The following is a 22699-nucleotide window of genomic DNA, read 5'->3' as shown; positions in this document are numbered from 1 at the left end:
TCAGAAGSATTTGTCATTTCTTACATCTCGGCATCCTTACAAACTAAGGCCCCAAAACACAACCTTCCAATGGACAGATACGCTTCTTCAAGAGCTCAACAGCAGAATAAGAAAAATGAACCAGGACAATCTATAATTAGAAATTCTACACAGCAGTCAATGAGCAAATACTTCTGATGAAGTGCACACAAAGCAGCAATATGCCTACATTAATATTACTTCAGAATTTTGCAGCATTAATCCCTGCTCCCGTAAGGCCTTGCTTACCCTCTTGGTGAAATGAACAGTCTGACAGAAGTGGCTGCAGTCCCCCTTGTTCCCTGGGATTACTGCATTACATTAAGCAAGTTACTACAGTTGTTCCCTATCTTCTCATGCTGCTTAAAGCAGTTTCTACAAGAATAAGTAGTACTCAGCAATAATGATCACTATAAGATGAACTAGAGACTTCTTTAATATACTTGACCTAGGACAACAAAATGTGACGTATTTCTTTCAGCCTCTACAAACTTATCCCCAGGGGTATCATCAGCAGTTCCATTATGACTTGTATAGACAGTTCCTCACAGACACTTTTTTATATCTTCTAAAAGAATGGCAGATAATAGGATAATTTCCTGGTCAGTTTGGCCACAGCAACAGCAGGAAATCCCAGACGTTTTCTCATTAATAATTTCTTGTTCTTCGTCCTATTGCATTTCCAGGACAAGTGGCAACGAGCAGTGCCCATSTGCTCTGTTAGATGCCTTCAGTACTGATTCGTGGGAACGTTCTGCCACACCTATATGTAAATCTCTTGTGCAACTTTAAACAGCTTCAGCTTAAGGAAGAATCTTTGACACCTCCACATCATGTTGAAAAGCAGGCACCTGAACTTAAGGGAGGATTCTTAGAAGTATTTTCCTTGGTATACAATGACTTCAACAATATTACAGCTATCCTTTTCCAAATTTCTTTTTAAAAACTCTATATATTTAACATCAATGAACAATGCTCAGACTACTAAGCATTTATCATATCAGAGAATCTTCTATAGCAGAGTTTTTCCACAACAAGATAGTTGTTGCTACAGTAAAACCTTTACTTTCCTTTCATCAAGAAGTTATAATCACTCCTGATTCGTACGGATTGCCAATCATTCATAAACCAGAATCATCAGTGGTATGTTACACAAACTGGTTGTCTGCAAGCAAAATAGAAGGACTCAAGTCTTCCTTGCAACAGTTTTCATAACTTCCTATTCCAGATGTGCACAACAGAGCAAAACCCCTCGCCATACCCTCCTCCCATCACTGTATGAAGTCACTATATCATTCACAGGAACACAGATAAAACCAGGTATTTGGTATAAGACCAAAGAGACTTCAGCGGGTTACTGTAGGTAACTGCAGCTCTCTCAGGCTGTACCTCAGATCTCTTTCCACATTCATACAGGATGAGGAGCGTCGCTGGCACTGAAATGCCCTGACCAACCAAGCCAGGCCCTGATCGATCCCAGGCTGCTTTTGCAACCCGACCTGCACGCAGGTTACTGAGGCTGTTCACACAAGAGCAGCCCAGTGCCAGGCACAGGGAATCTGCCACGGGAGGGTGCAATGCACGCAGCATAAAGCAAGCAAGGGAGCAGCCAAGAGAGCCGAGCGAAGGGTCAGCTCCAGCAGAGCATCGGCGGAGCTGGGTGGAAGGGARCAGCTCATCAGTGCTCATCCAAGGCTTTTCCAGAAAGGGCCAGTTCATCGCTGCTGCCAGGAACCAGCTTCTCCCCTGAAGAATCTACCAAGTCATTTCCGCCTTCCTCCTGCCCTTTTTTGTTTGTTTCTAAACTTTCTATTAAGCCTAACCTAATTGATTTCTTGACATCTAAGAGACTGGCTGATAACCGTTGCTGCTAATGAATTCTTGTTTGGCTGTACTACTTTTTGATTTTTCTTCCAAGAGGTGCACACCAATTAGAGAATTAAGGGGTAGAATAGAAGCAACTASCAGTAAAAACTGCTGGTAAATCAGTTTTACATGCACAGGCAGAAGCTGGGTTATTGACAGTTCACGGCACCGACTATGCTCACCAAGTCATTAAAACACAAAAGGAATAAAGATTGATTGCAAACCTATTAGCAGAGATGCTGTCAATCTGTATGTTTTGTTCAGCTCACTAATTCAACAAACCTATTTTGCTCCAAAATTTTAAAATTTAAATTGAAATTTTTAAACACAAGCTGTTCTATGAAATGAAGCCATGAAATGCAGCTTTCTTTCTAGTCATGTGCTTTGCTCTAGAGCTGTTAAATTACCCGCCTCTTGCCACATTTGCCAAAGCCTGCCTACCTGCTAGCAGACACCACAAGTGCAGCCCTTTTCCTTGAAGCAGACCTCTCAGAGGGAAAGCAAAAAAAAAAGAATCCAGCTATTCCACAAGCCTCATGTCCCCCCAAACCAGGCTAACCCCACCATAAGTGCATAAAAACCTACCACACAGATCTTTCACACACAGTACACTCCAAAATACAAAAGAAAAGTGCATTTTCCAAATCATGTGGCACTTCTAAAAATTCTTGAAACGCTTTAGTTTACAGGTGCTTTTGAATATGAGTTATGAATATGAATTTCTTCATGAATCAAGTATTAGAAAAATTTCCATCTCCAAATCCATCCCATTTCTTCTGTAAAAGAACCAGAAATATTCTATACACTTCACTGTGCAAAGATGTGTGTGTGTGTGTGTGTGTGTGTGTGTATATATTCTTGACTTTATGTCTATGCTATAAGGAAAAAGTATGTGCTCTGGACTAGAAACTATACAATGTCAGTGGAGATTTCAAAAGAAGAGGCTTTATAAAAGCCTTTCTTCTACAGAGCTTGTTAAGTGATAATGTATTCCTTGTCTCAGGTGCTGAACAGTTCCTGTAAACTACAGATTCAGCTCCCTTTCATCTTGCCAATATACCAGCGTTTGGCATTGCAGCCTCTTCAGCTTCTGTTGAAACAAAAATTGGAAACAATTCCACTAATTCCATCAATAATTTTACTCACATTCCTTTCTTGCCCTTAAGTGCACAAAGTAAATATGTGATGTGCGTAAAAAGCTTGAGTTCCTATACTGAAGTGTAGATTTCCTGCTTCTGATTGTCAGAAGTATTTTTAYTACTTAACCCGTGCAGTTTTTGACATTGAAATTCTTCATGGCCAAGCATTACACAGGTATATTTTATAATCACTTCTTTACTCCCTCCCTTAATACAATTGTCCTCTCAATTTTTAAACATCTAAATACGTTAATTTTTGGCTCACGTTATGCATGAAATATCCAAAGTTTTGTTCATGGTCACAAACACTGAAGGAGTGAATATGAGTAAGAAGWCATACAACTAATTCGACAGACAAACTAGCCAAACATCTAACGATTTGCTATGCAACAAAACATTTTAATAACTTCTTTAACAACTGCTTCCCTGTTTTTGGACATGAGGTGATAAGTAGAATATCCAAGAAGAAAACACTGGCCATTTAATTACTAGTTTTAACATAAATTCAATGTTGTTCAAATGCTATAGTCTCACTTTCAACTATCAAATGCTGTTTWGGTTTCTTCTAGAGAGAGAACGTTCTACCAAATGTATTCCAAGCATGTATAATATACACAATATTTCTTGCATACTATATAACAGATTTCCCATAACAAAGTAACAGCCATTTGGCAGCCATGTGTCACATAAAAACATCATGGAGAAAGTATATAATGAAGAACAACTATGGATTTATCACTGTGTGATAACATCTTCAACACTGCAGTAAACTTTTCTGGCAAAGATTCTATTTGACAACCATCGTACCCAAGTAGATTTAATATTTGGCCTCAATTGTCTTCAAGCAAGTCTCCTGCCCTCATCACTCTAGAAAAGAATGAGTACAGGGTGCAGAACCAGTCCCCCCTAAACCAAGGCACTGCTTCAATAACTGTTTTTACATTTTTTTTTTAAATGAACTGGAAATTACTTGGGAACAGAGAAATCGGTCAATATTTTTCAACATAATAAAAATTCATCTGTGTTACACATGGCCCATTCCATGAAAAGCAAAAAGAAGCCCACAAGAAAACAAGGTGGCAGGTAAACAGAGTTCAAAGYATCTCCAATAGAATAATGACATGCTCTTCAGGTATACTGAAATGATTTACTTGACTTGAAACWTAACATCATTTAATCCAGGGTATAGATGTGCACATGCTTTTTATTAAATATTAGAAGAGCTCTTCTCAGAATATGTGGTATCAAAATGCACAAGCTCAACATTCAAAACCATTCAAAAAAGCACTTCTATTTTTCAGTTTATTGATATCTAAAAATCAGATAAGCAAGGCTTGCTAATCGATGCAATCTCTCCCAACTCTGCTTCTCCTGGAAAGCAGTCCAACAGCAGTGGACCGCTCACCTCTTGCCACCATTTAATTTGTAGAGAACACAACACACTAAGTGTTCCGAGTTAAAGGTGAAACTGTTAGGCCTTACCTCTGTCACTGAAGTCATCCACAAGAATGATTTCTGCTATGAGGCTGTCCGGAGTGCGGTTGATAATACTGTGTATCGTTCGTAACAGGGAAGTCCAGCCTTCGTTGTGGAATGGAATAATGATGCTAGTATTTGGTAGCTTTTCCAAGTAGACCTTGTGCTTACAGCTGAAAAGAGAAGAAAACACATGGAAATACACACGTAGAGCCTGAGCCAGCATAAGCCACCAGTCACTCAGGCCATTCTGCCATCGTGTTTTCCAGCATCAGATCCAACAGTTCCATCAGGTAGCACTTTCACTTGGGACAACCTCATCAGTAATAACTAAGCCAATTTAAATACCTCTAAGATTCTTGGTATTGCTTGGCATACACTATAACTGTAAACCAACAAAACCAGAACTAATTGGAATGAGACTTTTTCATTCAGTGTAGCCTTTTTTCTTGAGTAATGATAACGGACAAACTTTCTATTTCAAGATGACAAATGGTTTCCTTAGCRGGAACATTTTTGAAATACCATGCTAAAGAAAAGAGATTCTTAAGTTAGGACCCCTTTTCGGTCSAAATCAAAGAAAACTTGTAAAACATTTTATTATGCCAAGAGACAAACTAGAAAAAAACTGAATATTATCCATATATCCATAATATGTAAAAAACCTTCACAAGTACAACCCAAACTTTACATATAAATCCCAGAAATAATTGCTGCTATTAAATAGAGAGATACTACAAGATGACTGTAGATGCACACAAGTAAGAAAGTGTAAACAACATTTTATTTCCTAAATGAAAGCAGAGCACTTTAGCACCTTAAATAAAGAGCAGCAATGTAACATGAGTGCTGAAACTCACCATTTTTAATACTGACTTATTTCTGTATCTGAGCAATAAACATATCCTTTAAAAATAAATAATAGTCTTGCAATTCAGGCTCTTCTAATAGCTGAGAACACCTCATGAATAAATGTTTGCTGAAGCTAATAGGGTCTCATTTTTTCCACATTTTGAGCAAAAGAAAAAAAAGACAATTTTTCTCTGTTGTTAACATGGCATTTTCAGCTCTGTGGATGAAGTCATTATGTGAATTCTCTTTCTCTAAGAGAAATTTGCACCTTGATAAAGGTCTATGTGCAAGCAGAATGGCATGACTGCTCTGAGCTAAAGTTTAAAGACAAAAGAGAAAAAGAGAAAGAGGGAGAGAGAGACTTGTAGTTTCTAGGAATAACAAAAAAAAAAAAAAAAAAAAAAAGATGTTTGCTGCTTATATCTTTTCCTGAAGTGTCAGTGCTTACTTACAGAAAGAATAACTATGCATATCAAATACTGCTGTAGGTTATAATGTTCATTTACATATATTTGGAGTCTAGTTTGCATTTCCACTTTATAAATGCCATTTGCAAATCAATATTTACCAATTTCGGTATAGCTATCTCATTGATGTAATGTTCTAAAGGAAAAAAAAAAAAAGAAAACAAGCCCTTACCTTAGCTACTGCAGTTGAGTGTTAGGAAAATATTAACTGTTACACTGTTGCTAGTAAAAAAAATAGTAATAATAATTAAAAGATTTTGAATATTTTCTTAAAAGTATGATTTAAATTTGTGCTGTAATCATTTGTTCCTAAAACAGGTCCAAAACCAATTTAGTTATAAGCTATACCTTATGAAACCTTTTAATCAAGCAGTTTCCAGGTAGAAAATACATATTCACTGGAACAAAGACACTTARTTTGCAAGCATATGAAGTTCTGCAGAAAATACTGATCATTACTGAGCTTAGAGAGAGAAGAAAAAAAAAGGCAAAGAAAGGCCTGACTACACATTATAGCATTTTAGGAAGAACCAAGGAAACCAAGTACCACTCTCTGTTTTCAGCTGTTGCTTACAATGATGCACCCTGGACTAGAACAACTGCAACTGCTACACCGACTTGAAGTTCTTACACTATTTCCCAAAACAAGATTTTCTTCAGCATTTAAACTCCCATCAACACAAGTTAAGAATTAACCAATTCTTCTTCACATGATTTGAAAGGAAATAGACACATTGGAGTGCATTGTTTTACAGGATAAGCAAAAGCCCAACAGGGAAAAACCCAAACACAGCAGAACGTYGATTCTTTTCCAAGGACTGCTCCTACGAAACAAAACAAAGAGCAGAAATAAAAGCTTTCTTTTCCTAATCTGTTTACATTTTTTAAAAAAGTCTTTAAAGATGTGCCCAGTAGATAGAAGTAGGGAAAAAAATTTCAAAATAATAGTAATAGGAAGGTATTATTTGCTAATTTTGTTTTCATCAGGATCAGTTTTTGACCTAGCGTTATTTTCATCTGGAGATATTTGCCATGACAAGATTGATTTGAATGGTAAATGATGACGAAGATAGTTCATTTGTGTTTCATAGGTCAGTTCTTCATGTGTTGCAAAATGGCTTATTGGTATGAAAAGTCTTTTAGTATAAAGCTATACAATGTCTTGAAAAAAAACGAGCTCTCATGAAATTTAATAATTTTACCTTTGAGATTCAGGGCAGAGAACTACATCACTCTGCCTGAAATCAGTACACCAGGCTGATGTTTGGTTCAGCTTTGATTGCAATAATTTCTGTGAAAAGTGTTTTCAAGTAATCAGTCTTGGCCATGCTTATGTACTCAACATTACCCTTACTCAAATGAGAAGGATGAATATTCAAGAATATTAAGGGTATGTTCTTTGACTATTCTTCCACCRTTTCCACTATATTTTTCCCCACTTTCATCCTTACCTCAACACTTGGTTTCTGCACATAATTGAATAAGTTTAATCAATTTTTAATGTTGAATTCATACGTATTTGTGGTAATTTTCAGATGGTCCTGCTATTTTATCATTATTTGTTGCTGAGCAGAACGTACGTGCAGGTGTAAACCAGGCTGCATCATCGGGCCTATATTCTAGCCAAGAGACAGCATCCACATGTCTAGTGATACCTTCCRGCTGGTCAGTTCCAGATCTTCTGTCCTCCCAAGAGGACGGATTCAGAGCTATCCCTYGCTTTACAGATTGCAAAGCTACAGAGATGAATTCAACCCACTCGCCCCTCCTGGGAATGTATGGCTCTGCCACAGCAGGCAGTCTCATTAGGTGTGTGTCCTATGGAGACTTTTCTTTTAAGAGCTATTAAGGAGCGGTATTCTGTTTTTGGGACTGTTCTGCCTATACTATTGATCTTYAGTTTATCTCACAAAAACTCTATATTACCAGGGGCTTCATCAGGGAGAGGAATATCATCATTTTGAGCTTGGCTATGTGTTCTAGTGACTAGGTAGTTGAAGTGGGAGTATTTATGTAAAGCATACATTTTGCTCTGGTATTCTCTTTACTCCTGAGATGTCTASAGATGTATTATAGTTCACATTCGAGTGTAAGTCACTCTTGACTAGTCTGTAACTCTTAAGGAACTCCCCTTTCTCCACCAGAAAGACATAAAAAGAGACTGGGATGCAGGCCCAGGAACAGCTTGGAGTCAAAACACATCACAGAGACCCTCATACAAAAGTTGTCTTCTGTTTTCCCTCAAAAAAAAAAAAAAATAGTTGCTATAAAAGAAGATTTTAAGACCTCAAAAATCCAGCAAGTTTCTTTAAAAAGTAATCAAATCTCTGAATTAGCAAATTTACAACTAGTGGGAGGAGGCAGCATGTACACAGCTGGAGCTCAGGACATGAGTACGAAGGCTAGACAAACCTGACACCTCAATCTAGAATACTGCCCCACCTCTACAGAAGCATCTTTTATTTAACATTAACATCTTTAGAAAGGTATCTGTAGTATACTAGCAGTATCTTGTCTTGTATTTGAGCATATTATGTATCYAAGTGCAGCATACCACCACTTGGCTGTTAAATAATGCTGAATAAGAGGTTCAGTGGCTAAGGTCAAGAGAATGATCAGTTCTTTGCATAAATGCTAATTCATTTCTGCTAATCTTTTACTTACTGAATAGAGTTATTAGTCTCAGAATAAGTTCTGTGTCAAATCTGAAACTGGTATTTAAAACATCCTGAGAGAAATACCTAAAAATAAAATCACGATAAGCAACAGTCATCCTACTCATTATTCTCACTTGCATTTTTTTTTTTATTGAAGGTATAAAATTAAAAAATAAAAAAAAATAAATAAAAAAAGGAGTTTAGAAATACGAAACTGTCAGGGGGCATTATGCATTTCCCTTGCACGGAACCTCAAAATTATGAAATATATTACCAAYTTAGCCAACATAATTTAAAGATTCTTGAGGGAAGGAGAGGAAGGCAAACAAGAAAGGTTCATTTTTTGTGTGTCCAGAAGACTTTTAGAAGGTTAAAAGAATAGCAYGAGATTGCACTATTCCTGAAATAATAACTTGTCATCAGAAGAAGGAGAAAAAAAAAAGTATTATTTGTTGCAAAAAGAAAAAAAATCTGAAATCTGTTTGCAATAGACACCAGCATAATATAGMTTAAATAAGAACCACTCTATAAGAAAAGAGATACTGAAAGGRACTTAAAATCCAAATTGTTACTCAGTCCTGAGAACCCCAGGACTATTTTGATTCCATTTTCCCTCAAAACAGGGCACGCACTTATGCCCTACTTTCACGGGGCCAAAAAAACCCAAACCAAAAACCCATTTTTTTTTACTTCAAGAATGTTTCTGTTTAGCTTCCTGATGTAAAACGTGAAGAGTAATTCCTGCAACATTTGAGTAAATGAGAGGAGAAGACCAAGAAACAAACGCTACCAAACTGCAAAGCTCTGACCTTTAAAGCTTACCTGTAAAGAGGAACATCCAGCCAGGGCTCCCAGCTCCAGAGAAGAGCAACTGAAAGAAAATGAGCTCCTAAAAAGCTGAGAAAAGGAGAGCAGCACTGGCACCATTTCAGGCACTTCGCAGCAAAAGCCAATTCATAAAAGCAGCAATTTGTTTGACCCCGTGGTTACAACAACAACAATATTTTATGCGCATTAAGGGACACTGGTGGCAATGTCTTGGCCAGCTACCAGGTTCTGGGCCTCCTAGACGCATCAGCAACCTTGTAAACTGCTCTTGCTGATACACAATAGTGCAGGAGAAGCTAAATGTCCTGCAGACATCCCCTTGCTGCACTCAGGACGCAAGGCAGCAGCCTACTAGAGCAGTTACTGCACTGTAAAAGTAACCTCCTCCAGTTTACTCTTCCTATGGAAAGAGACCAAGAAAGCCAGTGCAAAACAGAAACTGGGATTTCTAATTTTTCCTGGTTTTGTCAGACCACTCCTTCTTATCTGAGCTACCTTTCAGATACAAACTTTTATTTCCCTTTATTGTGGAGAATACAGTAACTTTCAGCACCCAGCTACAGACAAACCTGCTGAAAGGTTTGTCCTTCCACTATTAAACGTTTTCTAGGGAAGATTTACACAGTAATTGTCTTAGCACGTCAAGGTATTCAATCTAGAGCAACAGCATTCAGACACATAGTTTCTCTTCTAATCTAGCCTTGTGGGATGCAGCTGATGGAGGAGTGATAAGTAGTAATTTCTACTGCCTTTTGACAAATCTTTGGGAGATTAGCTTCGATGTGAGCTGATGGAGGGGAAAATAATCTTTATTTTCACAGCAGCTCACAGCTGGGAAGTAAGCATGCACTAAAAATCAAGTTGCCCTGCAGAAAGGGTTTGCATTATTGCTCTGAATGCCACTAAAGTACTGATGATGAACTAATGGACTAMGGAAAGCAGATGAGGAAAGTCTTGTGCTCTTGACCTAGGTTTGCTCCCAGCCCGAGCACCAGCAGATCTGACTGCAGAGCTCAATTAGGCGCATGTTACTTGATGCCCAGTGTGTCACTGGCCTGCGGTGGTGACGGGCGCTTCAAAAGCTCTGCACGCCTTCAAAGGAGTCAAATAGAGACATTTAAATCAAGATGCTTTATCTAACAAAGGGAAGAACATCAAGAGCCAGGAAAGCTTCACCGCATGCCGCATGATTATGGACATTTGCAAAGCTTTCTTTAAGGTGATAGCAAGGTATAAAACCACCACCTATCGTGTAAAGCTGTTAGAAAAAGTAAATAAAAACCACCTTCGGCATACTCTAGGAGCATTATCAGTTTACCCTCATATATTAATATAGGCTTTGAAAAATGAGTGTGTATAATAACTTCATGACATCTCAAAACTCATCAGTCCCAGCAAGCTTACATCAGCAGGCATCTATTACCAGAACTATGTATTTCAGCTTAAACCTTGCAATTTGTTACCTATGAATTATCAAATTCTAGCAACCACTCTGTATCTACATATTGTACGTACCTAAACATAATTTCTACAAGATTACAGAAAAATAAGAGGTGCTCAAAATTAATTCATTAACCTTCACCAAACTTTTCTGATTCTCTCTTAAAATTTAGACCGCAGTGTAACCAAAGAAAAAGTCTCTGTGTTTTGTGTCTAGACTGACTGAAAGAGAATGAACCTGTTGTTGATGTTGTTTTAAAGTGCTTATTGAACATCTTACTTAAGGATGCAAATGAAAACCTGATGCACAACTGAAGTTGAATTTCTCTTTCAGAATCCTAATGACTTCTTTACCTCTTGCCCATTACACTCCAAAGCTCTCCATTACACCCATACATGCCCTGAACRCCAAAGTCAGGCACCCCCTGCAGCAACAGTTCCTCTCTGTGATAAGCAGATTGCTGCTAAAAAAGCGATTATGTTAAAGTTCACCTTACGTGGGAAGAGTATACTGACAATCATCTAAAAATTCTGTTAAACCAATTAACAATGACAGGTGATAGGATAGACTTTATCTAGTATATCACAGCACTCAAGGTACAAAATAAATCCTGTAGCACAAGAAAACATAGAAGAACAAGGGGAAATACTACTAGAGAGCAAAAATTTCACTGTTCGTTTGTTGCAAGAAATTCTAGTTTTTCCCACACCGGTGGAYTGAACTACTCTGATCTGAACAAGAAAGCACTCATGCGTCTGAGACTATGCTTGGTTGGAAGACACTTAACATCAATTCCTCTCAACAACTTGGAGCCTGCTGCTTTTCACAAAAGAGCTTGCATGTATTTGCATTTTAGGTGCAATCACGAGCTCACTTGTGAAGCAGGTTTCTCGGTGGATCCCATTCCCCACACAGTTTCAGACCAAAAGCACTGGGTTCCTGCTGAAGGACACTAAACCAGGTGTGTTCATAACAAAACTAACAGGCATCTGTCATCAGTATCGGGCTAGAAAGATGCAATTAAACTCCTGGGGAACATCCATGAAGGACACAGCGTTCTCACCATCAACCATCTTACACAGAGCTACAGGAACACAGGAGAGTTCCTATAGCTCTGCTACCTCTTCAAATGGAAGARGGCCCAAGGCTCACAAGCCAAAAGAGCAGGGCTAAAGACTCACCAGTTCTGGGCCTGTTGATTTAGCTTTTGTTAATCCAATAAGAAGGAAATTGAAGCRCAAATGGAGAAAGTTCTCAAATATCAAGTTAGTGCTCCATACATATTTTTATACGCGACTGGATAGCCTTCAGACTCAAGATTTTACACGCAAAGGACAGCGAAACCTCTAAATGAGTAATTAGTTATTCTAACTGGCAAACCTGAATGAGTGCTCAATAGAAATCCCTCTTTGGGATTCCAGCAGGCTGATAAGAGTGATGAAGTCGTGAGGATGAGAATACCGTTCCAGACAACTTACAAGTCTGACGTGACATTTGTGCTAAAACAGACCATTGCTAAGTAAMCGGCATTTGTCCCTGAGCATAGAAAAAAAATAGTGGTCACTTCATTATCTAGACTTTAATTAATTGATAATACAAATCATCCAGAAAGACAAACCAYGCAAAAGAGCCAGGGCACAGGAAAAGCCTTCAGAAACACTTTATTTCAAATTCTTTCTAGTCCTTTTCAGCAATCTCTCCACACATACACTGTCCTTGATACCTTCTTTTATTTATCACTCCCCTTTCAAAGCACAGGAAATTTAATATAATTATTGTATTTCTTTATTCTTGAGAGTTCAGTGAACAACTCTAAGAGCAAACCTTCAATTCCTTCAGTTGAATCATGAATTAAGGAGGGAGGCCTTTTTCCCTGAAGCTTTTCTYATCTCTTCCCCGTCCCTCCAAACATGGAAACAAGAAATTTCCCAGGCACCTAGTCAAATCAGCATTCCTTTTCATTAGCAATTTTGTTGTTTACAGAAGATTCAAAGCTCGTGTCCCTTCTTGCTGGATGAAAAAAAAATTAGAAAATTCAAGACGCAGTGTTAAAAGCCTACATGCCACAAGTTTATGTAATGCTCAGCGCACTAGAGCTTTTGATACAGCTCTGCCACAGGACACCAACTCTTCCTTCTCCCCCYAGCCCCTACTTTCTGACATTATCTGTTGCTCTACCTACAAGCTACATTCACATATAAAGCTGCTTTGGGCTCACAGGATGTAAAGAACACTCTGGGAAAACAAACACAATCTGATTGCCCCCATTCCTGCTCCCCCGAAATCTGGAATGCATCAAATGCAGTTCCTCTGCAGTGCCTCAGCATCACTACTGTTTAGCAGTAGTTTTTGCAGCTGTTCAGCTCACAGTGCATATTGGGGGTAAAAAAGAAGCTTTTCCTGCCCAGAGCAACAGTAGCACTGGAGTTTACCAAAAAAAAAAAAACAAACAAACAAACAAACAAAAAAAACCCACCAACTCTCCAAATGCTCATGGATCAGATGAATGAAAAACTGTTGCTCGCCAAACCTATCAATATCATTCCATTCAGGGGCATTCAATGAAAATTTAAAAGATTCTGCTGTTACACAGCAGACAGTTCTGTCTGTCTGCAGGAGGCTGCAAGGACAGACAGGGTGGAGAGTCTCAGTAAGAAATCAAACAAGAATATGCATAACAGGGTCTGCATGCGGATACCAATGGATACAGGCAGGGAGACATCCAAAGTCCAGTTATTGTCGATGCTAAGCGAGTCCAGGGGAACAAGCTGGGCACAGTGCCTGCCTCACACACCCCTCTCAGCATCTCCCAGGATAAAATAATGGCTAAATGGCCAGACTCAAATCCACATTTCCTATGTCCTAAGGGGATTAGACCAAAACACATGTGGAAAATGTGTCTGAAATATTTCAAGACACATATCATCAGTGCCTATCATTCAAAGATGTATGCCTGAAATATATCAGACAAATGGAGGGAGTAGGAGATGCACAAGGAGCTGCAGTTAGATCCTTTGGACCACAACTACCAGCACACTGTCATGACCACTACCAGGTCCTGTGGTCAGCACAGCCTTTGGAAAATCAGTGCTTGAGAAAGTTATTTGTAACCTAAACCAGACRAATAGAGAGATGTTGCCTTATCATTCTAGACTTGCTGTGCACTTGCAGTCCTTATSATATGCCAGGCAAAAGCTATTTCTCTTGCCAGCCAGAGCATACTGCTGGTGCTCCCCGTGCATCGCTACCATTAAGCCTGAAATTTCAAACGCTTTAGAAATGGGTCATTTCATGCAAATCACCCAAGATACATGTCTGATTGCATCAATAAATACTATGGTATGAAAAAAAACGCTTGGAAAGGAGGCAAGAGGAAGTTTAAAAACAGCAATGCTTTTCATAAAGCTGTGTGATTATCCTGAACTCTCATCATATTAACAGCTCTCAACATCATCACATGCATCTAGGGGGTGCCAAGGCAGGATCCCCAGGACGTTCCCTATTTGTCATTGATCTTGGTCAAGTCACATCAGCGCTTCCTGACTGCAATATTGGATCTGAGAGTTTGAAGTTCTGGCTTTAACCAYTGCCAGATGCTAATTGCTTGGCGAGTCCCATGTTCACAGAATTGGCTGAAGGATAAATATCATTAAGCATTCCTTTCCTYACCACATTTGGAGTTCAGTAACATTTATCGCAGCTTGCTATTTTCTCGGCAGTGTGGGAGGCATTACTGCAATAGAGCTAATAAGCAATACATCTAAAGCCTCTAGATGCACTGTTGGCAAAAGAAACTATTTTCTTTTGTCCACTTGTATAAAACTTAATTGTTTTACCAAATTCTTTTCAGTAAAAACCCCAACACTATCACAGTAACAACATGCATGGACTATTCTTGCTGACCTATTAAAACACTGCAGCCTGTTTCTTCACCAAGAGGAAATCAATTTCAGCCACATTTTAATTATTTTTAACATAAAACGAGAGTCAAAAAAAAAGTACATAGAAATGATCCCGTGCTATTCGTTACCCCTAATACAGACCTTGCAGAGAAAGAACTGGCAATGGGCATGTCAGAGACAGRAGACCAGAATTTTTTTTTCCATGAACAGAATATTCCTGAGCCTGTTTTTGAGGAGCTGCACTTTGAATGAGATGCCCTGAAGCAATTGCAGAGAACAATCTGGTGAGGCTTGGAAATGGGGACATTGCCTGTAACATTTTGGAATGCAAGACACTGCACCTTCACTACTTTATTCAGCAAATGTGTAAAACTCTTTGAGGAGTAATCAGAGTAATAACCTCCAGCTTTCTCCCTACTTTGCTAAAAGGACAACTCAAGTTTAATCACTTGCATGCAGATGAAGCCTMGCTAATAATAATAAACATGGGTATGAAGCAAGTTTCTCTGTAGAGAAACCAACGAAACCAGCTTCTAAAACCCTGGAAATGAACTAGCTGGCTCTGTGTTTTGTGAGATAACAGATTAAGCACAAGAGCAAGCATGTGAAGAATAAGGTACACCAGCCAGCTTATAACTGTGTGACACCAAGCAAGGAACACAGAGTGCTTCTTCTGTATCCCTTCAGTACCCCTTCAGCAGCATCAGCCCTTTGAACAGTGAGATGGTGTCCGAATTAAGTGTCTTCTACCAAGGGCAGAGAATACCTGGGTGCCTCTGAGCTCATACTCAAGAGTTTTTTAGGGAGCTTGTCAACATTAGGCAAAGAGGGGGAATAGAAAACAARGGAGATTCTCAGCTTGAAGGAAACAAATTGAAAAGAGGTAATTCTGAGGCTGGAGCTCAGAAGCCACCTAACAGCCTGGCCTTACTGCTTGGTCACTGAAGTCACCCACACAAGTGCTGTGACTCAACTTACTTCTTTCAGAGCCACACACAAATGCTCTTTAAAGCACAGCTTCAGGCAGGACAGAAAAATGGACAAGTTCCTTCTCTACACACAAGGAAGAAATCCTCTCATATGGCACAGGAACTTCAACGCTGTAGAAATGACGCCTAGTCATCCAGTCATTAAAGCAACATTATAACATTTATCATTGAATGTCTTACAAAAAGAATTTTTTTTAATTACTTTTATGCCCTAAAACTAGGCTTACGCAATAACTTTAGCATGGRGTAGAGCTGGTGGAACACATGGTCAAGTAGCTGCTGCCTAATTCTTTTTTAAAATAAAGGTGAAGGTTTATTTTTTTTAAAACCCATGCAACAGTTTTGAAATATGCAACAGCAATGAATAGTAAAACACATAGTAATAGTGCAAACTTAAATAAATAGTGAAAATAAAGGTGATCATTTTTCAAAGTGTTTTTGTTTTTTAAAACAAATAGCTGATAGGTCTGAGCAATTGCATGTGGCTGGTTTAATAAAATAGATCTATGACTGGATGCTATCAGCTTCAATACATTGACTTTCATGGTACACATCAAACTAAAGAAATGAGGAAGAGCAAGTATCCAGCAGCAAGATCGGCTACTGAGTATTCAAATTACTTTGTAGAAAATGCATAACATACTGGTAGGCAGAACAGTTGAGAAGGGAAAGCTCAAGTTCATCAAGTCGATTCCTCACTAATCACTCAGCCAGCTTTTAGTCTAATTTATCTGCTACATACCCAGGAAAAGTATCTCAAMTAACCTATTCTGTTCCTTAGTTCCTTGTCATAGGACATTGAGGGGAGGAAAAAAAAAATCAACCCTCCCTTCCACTTAACTAGAAATTGACCATTAGAAAGAAAGAAAAAACTTGTCACTTGATGAGCCACAATACTTGCAAGCACACTTCAGAGACATGTGGCAATGTCAACTTTGAATCAATAGCTCACCACATCAACTGCCCTATTTCTGTCACTTAATTAGGGGCCCCTTTTGCCTCTTACTATCTTGCTTCGCCACATCCTTCCCCTTTGTTCACCAAGCCTACCAGCCATCTKCATTGGGTTCAGCAAGGCCCTCTACCCTTCTCACAGGCAACGTGCTCACAGGATGGTGCCTGTCCTCCCATGCTGGATCGATCCTACCAAGTATCATGCTGCACTTCTCTCCAACTTACATTTCCCCTTCTTCTTAGAGATTCTTTTCCCTTCTTCCTCTATGACCGTTCTCCATCCATGTTTCTCCCYAAAATGTTTTCCTCTCTCCTTCCCATGATTCTAAAATATAGTTTTTGTCATAATGAAAAGACAGTCTATCAGTAGATGTCAGATACTATGTTTTCTTCCTAAAAATCTTCTTTTAAAAAAGCAGCTATTATTAGCTGTGAAAGAAAGCAGGCTTAATTACGCTTAAATTGGTCACTCTCTCCTCCCCAATAAAGACCAGAAATAGCAAATRTAAAAGATATTTAGAATACTAATTAAAAATACAGAGGACAGCAACTTGTAACACACTCAAATATTTTAAAATAATGCCTAAACACTTCTACCAAAAAAAAAAATATTCAAGTATGTGGAACAGGTAGAATGAAGTCTGCCTTTACTTCTCCTAAAAAACAAACAAACAAAAAAAATCACCTCTTACATCCATAGCAAGACCTGCAGCCAGCACTTGGAAACACTGACACCAGACCAAACACAYGCTGAAAACAGATGTGACAAAAAACAAGCTGGGCTTCCTTAATATATGAACATTTTCAGTACAAGATACTAGGGGAACCTAAAAATGGACAGGATTTCTGGTGATAAAAGATTATTTGGCCAAGTCAACAAAGATTTATGCATCTGCATTAGCAAATAATGTCAAAAATAAACAAACTGTARACAGAAGGAGAATCATCCTAAAAAACCAAACTATACAAATACACCAAGAATAGAGAAGGCTTTGAATGATAATGCTTGTATGTTACCAAGAATTAGCTTAAACCCTTTGATTTCAGGATGAATAGCTAAGAAAATCAGATGCTCKAGTTCGTAAGGAATTAGAGATTTGAAATGGGATATGCCACAGAATTTATATTAACAGTTCAGACTGAATGWTTGCAATTGTCCTCCTGAGCCTCAGCAGAAGGAAAAAAAAATCTCACATTTTCAATGTTATTCAGAATGTGAATGAAATTCGAATAAAACTGGTACTAAATGGCAGAAAAATTAAGAATGTTGGGAAGTTAATTAATGGTAACCTTTTYCATTAAATACATATAGCTGGGTAACATGTCTTCCTCCTCTTTTAAGAAGCAATGCTGATGCTCCTTCCCAGGCTCCAAACTGCAGAAAGTGGCCTTAGAAAGAAGATGGGGGAAGGGGAGGAGTAAAAACAAAAACCCGCACCCCAAAATCTACTGTATTATAAATTATTTTTAATATTGATATAGAAATTTTAGCTTCCTGATAGTAATTCCATTGCCAACTCTACATATTGTCCAAGTCAGTGTTGCTTACAAAGTTGCTTACAATACCTGACTTGCCTAAATTTCTTCCTTTCACCAGTCCAGTCSTGAAATTCCAATGAACTAAGACAATATTTCTGTTCTAGATTTATATTTGGATAAAGCAACCTGTCCCATTACCCTGCACTCTGAACAATGCCCTGGAACTATTGTTTTAAGTGCTATGATGGGATGAAGACCTTAATTATCTCCTGCAACACATCAATCATTCTAAGGCAAGAGGAATATTTCATATTATACCATTGCAAAATGCTCCTTCAGTATAYGTGTCCAAAATCTCCCTTATCTACGGCTGTAAACTAGGATAGAAAAATCAACACAGCCTGCCAAATAACCCTGCTGCATTAAAATTCAATACAAAGCCAAAAGCCGAAAGCAGTCCTTATCAAAACATGTTTTGTATTGACCTCATCTGTGCATGCCCAGCTTCTACAGATAAAACAAAATGAGTTTAGCAAAACCAGTTTCTCTACTTAAACCCAAGGGGTGGTGATGGGGAGAATAGGGAACTGTCTAATGTAACTTGGAGAGGGTATCCACTGCAAGATGACTTTTGCACAAGATTGGTACAGAAACAATACACCAAAGAGCACTCAGAAAAGGGRAAAAAAAAAGAGATTTCATCAGGAGTAGCTGTAGAAGACCAAAATAAAAATCACGGGTAGTATTAGATAGATGCAACAGAAGCATATTAAGCACACTGGGAAGTTTCCCAGTTAAGTCAGCCTTAAAATGGAGTTCACTGCTTCAGTCCTTTAGGGATTTTTACTGCACAAAAACAAACTATCAAAACCCTGAGCTTCTCAAAGCTCAACCATTAAAGCATCTGCTTGGTTTTCTTCCCCTCCCTCCTGTCAACCTGAAGTATTTTGCAAGTCCTGAGCCCACATTCTAAGGATATCAAGGAGAACAACAACTGTTTGGATTAAAAAAGAATAAATAAGGATTATCTGCTATCTCTGCATACTTCCCAGAAAGTCAGTCACTTGGAGGTGGTGCTGAAAATCCCTGGTCCAAGACCCAAAATACTTTTGCTGGACAAATGATGGACAAATGTAGGAACTATTACTCTATTTGATTTCTTACACCAAATGTTAGACAACATTTTCAGAGAAAGAGTCTTCAGCACTAATAGCACACGCTGGCTCCTGCTCAAGTGGCATACACTAAGAGAGGCAGAATAACAAAAGCAAAGTCTGTGTTTAATAATAATATTAGCCCCAAACACATGCAAAAGATGACAGCTAGAAGCTGAAAGACAGCTATAATCTGTAGCTTCACAAAGTGGAAGTCCTCTGCTAATCCTCAAAAGCTGACCAAACCGGATCATATCTGCAGTGTCTCACTTGAATTACTTACTCTAAATTTATCATTTAGTAAGGGAATACTCTTTTTTTTTCTGGCATAGAAATCAAGCAATTTTCCAGCAATTTTCTTTGAAAGAAGCCTTATGATGCATGAGAAGCACACGTGAAATACCAAGTAGCTGAAGAGAGGATACATTCCTAAAGATGAAATGGAATTAAGATTTCTGCGTTAGAATACATGAGTTACAGCAGCTGAAAGATGGGTTTTTGACAAAAACAAAAAAATCAAAAAAAAAAAATCAGAAAATATTTTCAGATCTCTGTGCATCTATAAAGGTCAAAAAGTCAAACATATGGAATTGCRTCCAAGTTTAATCAGCAGAAGCACAAAATCTGATGTTGCTACCTTAATTGGTATATTTTTATTAATGCAAACTAAGCACATGTGAACACGCTTTACTTTTACATTAAGAATCCGAGCAGCATTAACTAATGGACTCCTCGTGTAAGAAAGCACCTTGCTTAACACAGGCAAGGCTGAAAGAACCTGACACGAGCCAACTCTCCCAGGACTGCAGCTAAACATCAAGTGTACAAGACTTCTCCAAACACCCAGTCAGAAAACACCCAGGCCAGACGGACACGTCAGCCTCCTCTTGTGAGTGCCTTTCAGCGACTGCTTGTGGCACTCTTGTCAATGGAGAAGAAAACTTGATAAGTGTATTTATTTTGCCAAGAATATAATTTGACATTATTTAACATACATTCAAACTGAGACTTCCTGCAGGCCCTCTTCACCCAGTAAATTACTATAAAGAGTTTGAGGCAGTCTAGGTAAAACTTGGCCAATCAGAAGGCAAGCTACAAGGATACAATTTAGGGGAAAAATACATATTTATTTCAATAAGGTATGCACTAAGACATACAAATAAATATATAGAGAAACATACAAACTGTTTTCTCAAAACAATGCGGTATGGTATTTGGAGCAAATAGAAAACAATTCCAACAAAGTAACTCTTTTTAAATGCTTTTTGGGTTAATTCCTCCTCCATGGATTTTTTTTTTTTTTTTTTTTTAAAGACTCATAGTATTCTAACTTTTAAATACCATTCATTCCTTGAAAAGGTCATTTCATACGTCTCACATACAACAGAACACAGAGGGTTCATTTCCACGCTATTTCTCCTCACCCCCATGCCAGGTAATAACTCCCAACAGATACTCCCATTTCTCTCAAGACTTCACTAAATGTTAAGGGACATGACCAAGTTTACATAGGCAAATAAGTGAGTAGGTTTCTTAAACCAAAGCAGCATATAAGAGAGGGAACTGTGCTCCAAGCAAACTTCAAAGTTYGCTACGCAGACACTTAGTCTGGTCCCTGTATTCCTTTTCCTCCCAGGAAGTTTCCCCACAAGCTTCTCTGCTGAAAAGAACAGAGCAAGTGCGGAAATAAATGTAAATACAAGTCTTCCTAGTATGTGGCATATCAGCAATCTCATGCAAATAAATGAATTTAGGAAAAGGATAAACRCAAAGACCATAAGGCTTTCATTTTACTGCAAACACATAATTAACAAGTGGGGTCTACTGCACACAGTTAAAAGACCAAACATCACATTGGAAGAGACACAGAATCATCCCTATCTTTGGAGCTCAGAGGATGAGCAACAACTTTGAAAGCTGGAAAGTGTACGTGCCCCTCCTGCCTTCAGGAAGGACTCTTTGCATAACTGAACCAAAAAATAGGCAACATGAAAAGAAGTTGCACTTAATAACTGCAGAAATCATATTTAACTCAGTGGTGATTTCCTGAGACAATCTTTCTTTGCCCAGTTTCCTTTAGAATACTACTACTGTTAAGGAACAATAACTTTCTTAGCAGTTTATACAGCCTCCACTATTTCTAATTTCTGTTTGTCGTGCACATCTCAAGAGCAATCATTTTGTTTTACATAAACACTAAACAACCATTAGTTCTCAGCTATTAGAATAGTTTTACTTTTTCTGTAACAAAACCTGAAAGTAGTTATGGGCAATATGATTAGCTTTGCTTTTTCTGTAACAAAATCAAAAGAATCACTTCAGAGATCCTGGTATAAAAGTGTAGTCTGGGGCATTATGTAACCTGCCACTGTCCTGCCCAGCCTAAAGGGTTGCAGCTATTATCAAATGAGATCCAAATGAAGAAAGCTATACAATATATTAATTACTCCTGCCTAACAAATCTCGATTGTATTTCCCATTTAATAGTATGGTCTTTTGCTGGATGAGAGGGTTCCTGCTCGTCTTTCTAGGAAAAGAAGTTATTTAGAGACAGAAGAAAAAACAAAACAAAACCAACTAAGCAACCAAGAGAGGTAAGAAAGGTGCAGTGAGACAGTCCAGGAGACAATTTACGTACTTAGGATGTCGGATGTCTGGCAGGGATCGCTCCAGCGCTATGTTGTTGCTAACAAATATGTTGAAGCCATTTTCCCTGTAAGCAGAATCATCATGGTCTTCCTCTGTAAGTGGGTAGGGCTTTCCATGTTCACCTTTCCCTACAGYGAAAGGAGACAATTATTTGCCTCTAATTGTTAGCACAGAACAGAAAACAGTGACAAAACCAACAAAAAGAACAAAGTCAGTCTCAACTTGAATAGGTATATGGAATCAGCTCTCACAAGCTTCCTGCATTTTCTTTAGCCACAAATGCCTGACAGAAAGAATAAGATCTGTTTGGATGTTCTTCAAATGCATTATCATGGACTTCAGAAAACGGGCTGCARAAGCCTCAGTAAAAAGAGCAGGGTTCCTCCCAGAAGCCTCTCGTTGGAAGGTTCATTCCTTCTCCAGGATGCAGGAGAGGCGCAGAGCGCSTGTTAGACTCCCTGCTCCAGAACAAGCTCAGAACAAAACCTAAGGCCATCTCCGCTTTGGGAGCAAACAAACCGAACTTATTTTCTTTGTTCATATKTCTTCAGGTAAGCCTTGGCAGGTAGGTAGAATTATCTCATGCAGRTAACAGAAAACAGCTATCGGTTGACTTCAGGCTCTTTATTACAAGCTCCATTATCACAGTAGGGCCGCTAACACTTTTTGCTTTTCATTTTTTTTTTCTTCAGAAATAACAGAGGACACGTTAAAAAGGATTTTTAAAAAGAATTAAAAAAAAAAAGGAAAAGAGAAAGACATTTTTATTTAATTTCAAAAAGAAGCCTCAAAGATGTGTCCTCACATGGTTTTCTTTACTATGTTGGT

The 22699-nt window shown here is 38.4% G+C and overlaps 1 protein-coding gene across 1 annotated transcript in view; it reads right to left on the bottom strand.

Annotated features, from left to right (window-relative positions):
* The window catches only part of GALNTL6 (polypeptide N-acetylgalactosaminyltransferase like 6), a 387334-nt gene that overhangs the window by 198410 nt on the left and 166225 nt on the right, over positions 1 to 22699 (bottom strand). Inside the window, exons 3-4 of the mRNA XM_026048637.1 lie at positions 21861 to 21999; positions 4506 to 4672 (exon numbers count right to left, since the gene is read on the bottom strand). Of these exons, the coding sequence (XP_025904422.1) occupies positions 4506 to 4672; positions 21861 to 21999 (306 nt within the window). The remainder of the gene's footprint in view (positions 1 to 4505; positions 4673 to 21860; positions 22000 to 22699) is intronic.

The sequence above is a fragment of the Nothoprocta perdicaria genome, unplaced genomic scaffold (genome assembly GCF_003342845.1).
Source record: "Nothoprocta perdicaria isolate Ctin4 unplaced genomic scaffold, notPer1 scaffold_56, whole genome shotgun sequence".
In the NCBI taxonomy this organism is placed as follows: Eukaryota; Metazoa; Chordata; class Aves; order Tinamiformes; family Tinamidae; genus Nothoprocta; species Nothoprocta perdicaria.
Note: the sequence above shows the minus strand (reverse complement) of the source record. Positions and strands in the feature narration are given on the sequence as shown.